This window comes from Numida meleagris, chromosome 5 (assembly GCF_002078875.1).
Source record: "Numida meleagris isolate 19003 breed g44 Domestic line chromosome 5, NumMel1.0, whole genome shotgun sequence".
NCBI lineage: Eukaryota > Metazoa > Chordata > Aves > Galliformes > Numididae > Numida > Numida meleagris.
In genome coordinates, this window is record NC_034413.1 from 65,893,135 (window position 1) to 65,903,396 (window position 10,262).

General features: G+C 43.4%; 1 protein-coding gene across 3 annotated transcripts in view; it reads left to right on the forward strand.

Annotated features, from left to right (window-relative positions):
- Positions 1–5,243, forward strand: part of THSD7B (thrombospondin type 1 domain containing 7B) — a 298,099-nt gene extending 292,856 nt beyond the window's left edge. For all 3 annotated transcript variants that reach the window (XM_021399126.1, XM_021399127.1, XM_021399128.1), the window contains exons 28-29: positions 2,504–2,591; positions 4,087–5,243. In XM_021399126.1, the coding sequence (XP_021254801.1) occupies positions 2,504–2,591; positions 4,087–4,168 (170 nt within the window). In that variant the 3' untranslated portion in view covers positions 4,169–5,243. The remainder of the gene's footprint in view (positions 1–2,503; positions 2,592–4,086) is intronic.

The window sequence follows — 10,262 nt, forward strand, 5'->3', positions numbered from 1 at the left end:
CTAGTCCTGTTTTCCCTGTCTTCTGCTCTCTGACATTGCCTTGTTTCCTATTAGCTTGTAATGAGGATGAGATTTTAGAAAACATGCAATTTAAGGTTCTGTTGGGGGATTCCGGGAGCCATAATTCTGTTTGATATATGTGATTGCACTTTGAATGTTACATTTACATATTTGATTTGCATACGGTAGTTAACCTTTGCGTTGACAGTCTCAGAGCTAATAGAGCTTGGTCCACAGCCTTTTAAAGTTGGCTGGTTTTTGACCAAACTCATCATCCAGAAACCCACACAGTTCACCAGCTGTTTGAGTCACAGGTTTGGGGTTAATTGGCTTTTTGTCAGCAACCGTGGCCCTCTGTGGGCTGTCTTCCTTAGATGTCACATCTTCAGCTCACACCCTTATGAGGTTAGAAAAAGGGAGAGAGGTGTAGGTGGATGCTGCAGTGCTGTTTTAAATCAGCATTCCAGGCTGCAGAGCTTCTGGTGGGCTTGACCTCAGCGCAGCGTTTGTGAGCCTGTTCCCCACCAGGGACGAAAGACAGAGACAGGGACTAAGGAGCTTCAACAGAATGCGGTGTTATGTAATACTAGACTATAAATGTTACAGGAACAGCATATGGCAAATAAACAAACATGTTATACGTGCTAAGCGTGTCATCAACCCATCCTGTAGGTTCTCTTCAGTCTGTACATGCCCTTCAGATCCAGCTCAAGGCTGGCGCTCTTCACACTGTTCCCCTTTGTCTTGCCTCTTGACAAAATATGTAATTACTGCCCTAAAACAGGCTCTCAGGCTTACTCATCTGGGAGATTGCACTAATTAGTGCTAGGAGAGCCAGGAGACCACTGTTACCTACCAGTTATGCTCTTGATAGCAAAACTATGGTGAGTGCTCCCTGTATGGATGGCATTTATCATCCTTCGGTGTTATAGTACTTGACATTTGTGTATGTCTAAGGACTTGTATCTGTCACCAGAAGTATATGTGCCTTTCTCTAGTTAATTTGTGGTTTTCCTTCCTGGTTACAGTTTGGAACACAAATTTTATAATGATTTAATGAATCTGATGTTTTTGTTCTTTCAAATGCTCTGCAGGAGCACACAGAACTGATTTTGAATCGGGCTGTTTTTCCTTTCTTTGCCACACTCTGGGAGGCCAGAGTTCAACACAGAAACTTTTAAAACAGTATTGTTTAAATGATTGGTTGGCACGCTCCAGTGCCTTCATGTTGCTGCAGGGGAGCCTGTCTGCCTTCACAGTAGACCTGGTGGGGTGCCATGTGCTTGCTGTGACAGACCCTTTGCAGGACTGCTACACGTTTCTTGGCTGTAAATTTCATACCTAGACTTCAGGAGAAAAGGTAAAACCAGACGTGATGAACAGAGCTGTTCTCACGGGGAAGATAGGCCGTAAGTGATTAGAAAAGAGGAGAAAGTCTGTGACCGATATTCAGACTCCCCACAAAGGGAAAAAAGCCCACAACCAAAGCCAGAAAAAATGGGATCAGATTAAATATGCTTCCTTTTGAAAAAATTGATCATTCCAACATAAAAAGTAAAATAGGTTCCGTGTCTGTCCTGTGCAGTAAGCCCCCACTCACATGAGTGTGTTGGAAATGGCCCCTGTCAGCCTGTGTCTGTGGGCATGGAGCGGGCTCATATTTCTGCCTCCAGGGTGGATTAACAACTCCGTTGGTATGAATCAGCTCCGACTGCAGCTGCGTGGAGAAAATACCACCGCGTCTATCCACAAGGAATTCCTTACAGCCAGACGTGTGCAAGAAGCAGAAATATTGATCTTTTAAAAATGATGATGATTAATGCAGAGCTTGAGTTCAGGACCTGTCCCGATAAGATGTATTGAGACTTCCTATCAGGAGGAATTGTTTCACCACACTCAAGATGAAATGTGTGCGGAGGGGTTCTTGCATGGATTGCAGCGTGAATCCCCTGCCAGTGCATGGGGACAGACCAAGCAGCCCTGTCAGCAGCCCCGTCTCACTGTTGGAAGCTTGTTATGTTTCCTGTGGTACAGCTTCATCCCTCTTACCATTACAAAGCATATCCTTGTTCTTCCTCTGAGCTGAATGTATTCCCATTTGTTGCCCAGGCACTTTTCAGCTCTAAGCAGCCGGTTCTCTTTGGCGTACTGATGTCTACCCCAAGTGACCCGCAAGTACGGGCTGGCCGCAGGTTATGAAATAGTGCTGCTCTGGAAAGCTGACACAAAGAGTTTCTTTCAGCTTTCATCGAAAAGCGGCTGAAGTCCTTACCGAAGCTAAGATTGTGTGTTCAAAAAAATTGATTTTTACAGGATTGTCTTTCCTATCAAAAACATTTTTGATGGATTTTTCCCACCAACTCGTTGTGTTTCCCATCAGTGATGTTATGAAATTTCACTTGTGTATTTCCTCTTTGCTTATCCTCTTAAGAATTCATTTACTTCAGAATAAAACATTTCATTCTTTCTTTCTTTCTCTGTCTTTTTTGCAATCTTCCAACAGATGGTAAGCTGAAGATGTGGGTGTATGGAGTATCAGCTAGCGGGTTCCTCGTCATAGTTCTCCTGATTTTTACATCCTTCCTGATGTGGTGAGTATGGCGTGGGGTTTTGTGCTTTGTTTGCTCACTAGTTTGTAAATAATAATGCAGGGATTTAATCCTCGAGGTGTTAAGGAGGAATAGAACTTGGATTAGAGACCTACCCTCATTTGGCCCCTACCTCAGTACAGTTGAAAACTCTTCACATTACAAATGCTGACCAACATGATTGTGAAGATGTGTGTGGTGGTCGTGGGGGAAAGAATTACTTTTGGTTATCAACAGACCTATACATTTAGACTTCTGCTGGGGTTAGGAATGGCTTCTTATTGCATTATTAAAAAAAAAAATGATGAAAAAGCTGAAAAAAGGCAAGGAAGCCAATTGGATCTAGGAGCTACTTCCTGTTCAAGGAAAGACCAAATAGAATGGGGTCGTTCAGCTGGAAAATGGGGTTTGACGTGAGAATACAATAGAGAACTATGAAATCATGAATGGAGTTGGAAAAGGGCCTAGACAATCTTTATATCTTGCAATATAAGAAGTAGGAGGCATCAGATGAAGTGTTTAAAGTAAACAAAAGATCTTTATTTTCCCACTGTGCATTACTACCTTGTGCTGTCAGGGGCAGTGCAAGCTGGAAAGATAAATGCATTAAAAGATGGCAGAACAGTTCATGGGAGAGTGGGTTTCTTGGTGTTAAGTGTGGTTTTCTGGATCTATGTCTTAGCTCAGGAAATCCCTACATAGGTTTTTGCAGTGAATACCTCAGGAGGAGACATGCCTTGTGTCCAAAGCTGCTGTTACCAGCCACTGCTTGAAACAGGGCTCTGTGTGTGCCGAAGCTCTGGTCTGCACCAGTGCATCTCATGGTGGGGGCTTCATGGTGACAGAGTCCAACCATGTCCTAACGACAACATTACTCTATTTCACCCAGCATTTATTCTCTCTCGTTATTTCTCTCATTTTCTCTTCAATTAAAAGCAGCGTTTGGATGATGCGTAGGAGCCGTAGCTTCCGTGTTTTGTGAGTCATATGGCTACTGATTCTCTGCGATCACTCAGTGGAGCATACTGGGGATTTTAAAAATAGCATTACGTGCTTGTCCATCACTTGAAGAATTGAAGTGTGTTTCTCAGTAATTATTACTGTTGTTTCAAAGAAAAGAATGGGAATATCCCAGGTCTAGGCAGTTCGTGTTTCAGTTTTTCCATGAGTTATTCTTTATCATCTGTGAGAAGACACCAGAGACAAATGTGTTTGATTTCCTCTCCAGATGATAAGCACAGCTGGCTGCACGCTGAGCTGCCCTTTCTCTGCAGGCTGTGTGTCCACACCACCCATGGAATAACACACGAGTAGCTCCGTGCCGGCTTTCTTGGAAGAAGCTTCCATACTCCCATGTCACCTGGTTGCAAACTGAAATAGCCAATGTGGGAAGCTGATCCCGTGTTGAAATTTGTTTTTTATGTTGATGTGTTTGAGCTTCACACAGTATTACCGTTTCATTTTTTGCCTCCTGAACTGTTTTATATTTTTCTTGCAGCAAAAAAAGCAAGCAGCATCAAAGCACTCCTCCGCAACAGAAGCCTCTAACCTTAGCCTATGATGGAGACATTGACATGTAATATAGAAAAGAAATCCAAACGTAGACATCGACTGCCTTAACCACTTTCTTTTTTGTGACTCTCAGACTTCTCAGTTTTTTGAGGAATCTCCTGATGTGTAATAACCGGGCAGAACAGAAATATTGCAAGCTTAAAATTTTGCCACCTCGTTACTAAAAAAAAAAAAAATTAATGGAGTCAAAGTCTTGGATCTTGCGAAACTCTCCTGAAGAAACTGGAAAATGCATCTCTTCCTGTTCAGCAATGGGAATTAAAAAAAAATAAGAAAGTCTACCAACATCAAAACGAATTGGTACAGAAAAAAAAAAAGGCATGACAATCTGGAGGAAAATGTGACATTTACCGTAAATGACAAGTTTGACACAGCATCATTATGCACTATATTAGTGCAGGGTTCTTTATTCTTCACATATTTCAACAATGAGTTTTCTAGTGTTTACATTTCGTTCAAAGACTTTAAAACTGGATCACGTATTTTGAGAAATGCAAAGAATAGTGAGTTGGAGTGTCTGAAGTTATCTGGTTTTTTAAAGTTTCTTCCTTCTTATCCTGTTTTCTAGTCTGGAATATGATTTCGCTTCATTTCCACCTACAGGACAGAATAAGGATTGTTAAGAAGAAGCCTAGGTGGTTTCTTAACTGGAAGTATTTTTTAAAGGGTTGAGTAGATAGATGGGTGTTTTGATGAATGGCTAGAGGGTCTGATTGTTTAAAAAGTATTTTAAATTAAATAAAAGCATGTAGATACATTACGGCCAGTTTAAATTGTTATTCCGTTTAATTAATACAAACTCTGCTTTTGTATTTAAATTTTCTTATCTGAAATATTTATAAATTCTTTTTTTGAATTTAATTACCTGACCTCATTTAATATGCATCAAACACAAATACGGTTTGTAGCAGGTCTTGCTTTTTTAAATGTTTCAAAACCACTGAGAAGTTACATGTTGTAAACATCTGGGACTATTTGAAGAGGGTATGTGTTTATAATAGTACGTGTTGCAAGTAAGAAAGTGCCATCTTGTGGTATTGACTTGTATTTATAAGCAAATAAAATGCTAAAGAGAGTGAGCAAGTTGCTGCTGGTATGTTGAATTAAATGTGTGTAAACAATATTCATTATTAGTCCTTTACTGTGTCTGAGCCTGAATGCTGATTTCAAACAGTTCTGGCATGTTTGGTGCTGTAGTGATTAACTGAAGAAATGGTGTAGACAGGCACAAGTTGAGGGAGTAATTGCAGATCTGGAGACCGCTCGGGCCTATTTTTAGCTCAATGCTACTACTTATTGGAATAATTAGATAGCGGGGAAGAAAAGAATTATTACCAGCCCTTGTCAATGTGCAGTTGCTGCGCAGGGTTTCATCATAAGAGAAGAGCATCACCGGGCAGAAGCCGGTGCTTGTGGCGTCACATTGCTGCACAGGTTCAGAGTGTGAACGCAATGATTTCACTGAAGATGTGGCATTGTGAATGGGTTTGCTTCCCAGGCAGGGCAGGAGGTCGCAGCGTTGAGCCCTGGCGGTGCTGTGGCTGCAAAGCCAGGTCAGGAACCTGCCTTCCGCTTCCCACAGAAGCAAATCTCGATGGAATCGAGAGGGAACATTGTCTCAGTCAGTTGCAGAGAGCCCAGCGTCCTGCCAGAGGCATTTGGCTGGTCCTACTTTCTGCCTTGGAGCTGTAAGTGATCATGGTATGAGCAGCAGGGTCTGGTTGTTCTCAGTAACACTGGGAGCCTGTATATCTATCTATCTATCTATCTATCTATCTATCTATCTATCTATCTATCTATTTATTTATTCTTTTTTTACAGCGCCCAGTACTGAACCTTTGAGTGGTGTACAAGTTACAAGGGGAACAAGTCCGGTGCTGCTAGGAAGAGTTCTGCCAGACCGTAACATAGGTTATCTGTGGGATGTGATGTAAGGAGAGTGATAGCTTGTGAAAAAATGGTGGAATAAACTCAATGAAGAAAGCTGCTCAAACAGGCGTTGGGGTGGGAAAGTTGGTGTAATAACAACAAAACATGGCAGCTGCAACATGTGGCCATTGCTCTCAATATGACCATAAATCACAACCCAAACCAAGATGCTTTCTTCTTTCCCTGGGCAAGCCCACGCACTGAAAGCATAGAAGTTGTGCTTTGCATGAAGAACTGACTGCTCGTGCTGCTACATGGGTCAGCTGCACACGTGGGCCCCATGTGGGATATCTGCATGCAGAGATACTGCATCCAGATGTCATTGTGCCTAAATACTTGGAACATCTGAGCTTTTGTGTGCTGGAGCTCTGGAGGGACTGGGAGCCCGAGATTGCTGTTAGCAGGGCTGGATCCCACCTCTGCTCCTCTCTCCTCCAGCAGCCACACAAGAAGAATCACTGAGCATTTTATCTTTGGATGCCACAGCCAAGGGCAAAGACAGCAATTTTCTTTGCTCTGGAAGCAAACCATGTAAGAATTCCGAGTAGCCAGCATAGATAAAGGCTTGTAAATTAACTTATGCTTGTCTTCATATGTCTCTAAGAGTAGCCTAATTGCGTAGTTTTCTTTGCTTAAGTATACTTATATTCATGGCCAGTTTCCTAAGGAAATGGAGAAAATATCTGGAAAAAAAGTATAATCAGTTGAGTGTTTCCATTTTGGATTAGTCCTCCTAACTATGAAGTGATCATCAGAGATCAGATCATTTGCTGCTCTTGTGGTATAGCCGGCTTCTTGCAAGTCTTTTTTTTAAAAATAGTCTAATTTGCACTTATGAATGGAAGAAGAGATGTAGTTTAATGTCAAGGCTCAATTTCAATTGGGAAGTAGTAATGCAGGAAGAAATGATCCAACTCGAGGCCTTTTGAAACACGGCTTGGAATGCCTGATGTATTAGCATGCCTCAGGACAGGTTTAACGTGTGCCTGGTTTAAATGTGACATAAATGGAGTAACTTCTGTGTCTCGCGGCGGGGACACACTCCTTTCCCAGGCGGGAGCTTGATTAGTGTTATCTGCATGAAGATGACTTGTCTGGGGGCACAGCACCCCGCTGTCCCTTGAAATGGCATTGCATTTGGCCATGCGTGGAGATGTGGTGCCATTTACACCTGGGGAGAAGAGAGCAGACCTGGCTGAATGGCTGTAGTGGTGATGGCAGCTGCAGGTTGCTTTCTGCCTGAATGTTTAGCATATGCCCTTTTATCTTCCAGTCTAATACAGTTTGTCCTTACTTTAAAATGTAAACAACTTTCATTGGTCACACGTGAAATGTCTCAGAAAAGAATCCAGAAACCCTCTATTTGCACTCCCTGGTAATTATGTTCATTTGCTTTGATGACATACTTTGTTACAATAGCGTGTAGAGCGGACTCCAGGCAGATACACGGGTTAAAGCAATTGATGAGATTTGTCCTGTCGGCAAAGAGGCGTTCTGATGGAATGAAAAATCAGATTCAATTTCCTTTGATAAGGAAGAATGTTAATTTTCTCCTCAGCTCTACGAAAGTTCACCTGCATGTTATGAATATTGTGTTTTTTACATGCCAATATGACATTTGGAAGAAACTCTTCAAACATAATAACAGTGAGGAATCTTTCAGCAGTCTGGATGCATGGAACACCAGGCATTAATTTTGCAGCTGCAGAAGGTAGCAGTTACAATGTTTTTTGAGGCAATCTGACTTTCAGTGCACGTGACTTGGCTTCAAGTAGCTTTTCTGCCAAAGTGTCAGCAGTGGATGCAGTGAAACGGCCTCAGGTTGCTCCAGGGGAGCTTCAGGTTGGGTATTAGGACAAATTTTATCTCAGAAGGGGCAGTATTGGCACAGGCTGCCCAGGGAGGTGGGGGGGTCACCATCTCTGGAGGTGGTCAAGGAACATGGAGATGTGGCACTGAGGGACATGGTCAGTGGGCCTGGAGAAGGTGGGCTGGAGTTGGACTTGATCTTAGTGGCCTTTTCCAATCTTAATGGGTCTGCGATTCTTAATTAAGTGATTTAATTACACAATTTTGTTTTGTCTTCTGCACTGTTACTAAATCAGTGACTGAATTAGGGAAGAACATCAGCCTATGACTCAGAGTGCTGTGCCATGAGAAATGTGTTTGGCAGATGTTCTCCTGCAGGGTCAAGCTTCTTGGCTTACGTACATTGGGTAGACCGAGTGTATCCATGTTTATTTAGGTGAGGTAGTTCAGATCCATCTGAGTGTGGAAATACAGGATGGTCTCAATGTTAAGACACGATGGATTTAAATCTAGCCCATTTAAATCATTCCCCATGCCTTGAGAAAAAACAGTGCAAGGAGTTGATGGTGGCAGTTGACATCTTGTCCTCCGATAAGCAATCCCAAGTGGGCCTTTGCAGGAGAGATTCTTCTACAGGAGCTTTTTTTATTCCAACATACATTAAGTAAGGCTCGTGGGAGTTGCAGCACAGCCAAAGCACTAGTGACTACTTGTGTTTCAGCTGCTGCAATTGAACAGCTTGCTTTAAGAGGCGTGAGAAGCACATTTGCTGAAACCCAGGCAGTGTCTGAGCTGTTTGAGTTGTCTCTCCCATGACAGACTGCAAGAAAACGTCACAGCAGAAGCAGGCTGGGCCACCTTAAAGCTATTTGTGTTTTCTGTAACCCCAACACTATTTAATTCAGTAAAACACTTCATCTTGTAGAGTCTGCCAGTTGGGGAGTGGAGAAAATGTGGTTCAATATCTCAGCCCCAGTTCCAGCTCTGGTTCCTATTGCAGTGGGCAGTGCATGATGGGCAGCAGTGGGGCACTGAGGACACATGTTGGTGTGAGCCCTGTGCCTTGATCCTGCCTCTGGGGCAGAACTGATGTCTGGCATGTTCCTCCCTGTGGGAAAGCATCACGAGGTCGCCAGGTCTTCAGAGAACCCCACATTCTCTAACCTGACACAATCAGCTGATGAAGCCTGTTAACATCTGGGCTCAGATGAAAAGCTGTAATGCAGCTGTGTCACATCATGGTCACGTTGTCACTCTATTCCTTCGTATAATATGGCAGATCCGCAGCAGTTATTTTTAAATGCAGTCCCTGTTACCACAGAGCAGTAACGTGCAATATTTACTATTTTGTTTGCCTCGTGCCAAGTGAGTTTTCACTCAACTTGTCATTAAAACTGCTGTCCTCTTCTGATGAAAGAGTTTATTAATGTAAACTGCTCTTCAGTAACTCTGTGTTTTCTACAGGAATAGGTGCTGGCATCATCTTCCAAGTTCATCCAGTTTTGACCACAAAACTGTGCTGATGAACCTGTGGGACCAACGGCAGATGTGAGGGACAGGAGCACGGATCTCATTGTGCTCAGCAGGCTGTAGAGAGGCTGATGGGAACCAGTTCCCCTTCCTGTTCACGCAGTGTAGGTCATTTGTGAACAAAAAAAAAACCCTAAGACCTTCCATTTTGCAAAGTTCCGCAGTATTTTATGTACAGGCCTAGAAAGGAGCGGTGCTGAGTCTACTGGGTCCCCTCCACAGATCCCACCTCACGTGGCTATGAGCTCCCCACAGAAATCAGCCCTGCTGTATTGGCAGCCCTGCTCACAGATCATCAGGGCTGACTCCTAAATAATGAACATTTTGAGTATTTTTCCATATAATATTTGTGTTTTTACTGTTCATCCCCTCATTTCCATCACCATGACAGCCGGGAAGATCTAAAACCCAGAGAGCAGCCTGTCTCACACAATCACACAAACCTGAGAAATGGATGCTAGGGGAAAAAAGCCCAGTGCTGTGAAATCTGAAATGAAGTGAGGAGCGCAGCAGCCTGAGGACAAGCAGCCCGAGTCTCAGCTGGGTTCAGCCAACCTCCTCTCCTTCTGTCACCAACAATCCCGTGCATCACTAAAGGCTTGAGCTAGGGTGGCTAGAAGTGTGCGTGGAGGAAAAGAATTTGGGGGTGTTAGCTGACGGCAGCTGAGCATGAGCCAGCAGTGTGCCCAGGTGGCCAAGAAGGCCAGTGCCATCCTGGCCTGATCAACAGTGCAGCCAGCAGGAGCAGGAGGTGATCGTCCTTCTGTTCTCAGCACTGGTGAGGCTGCACCTTGAGTACTGTGTTCAGTTTTGGGCCCCTTGCTACAAGAAAGA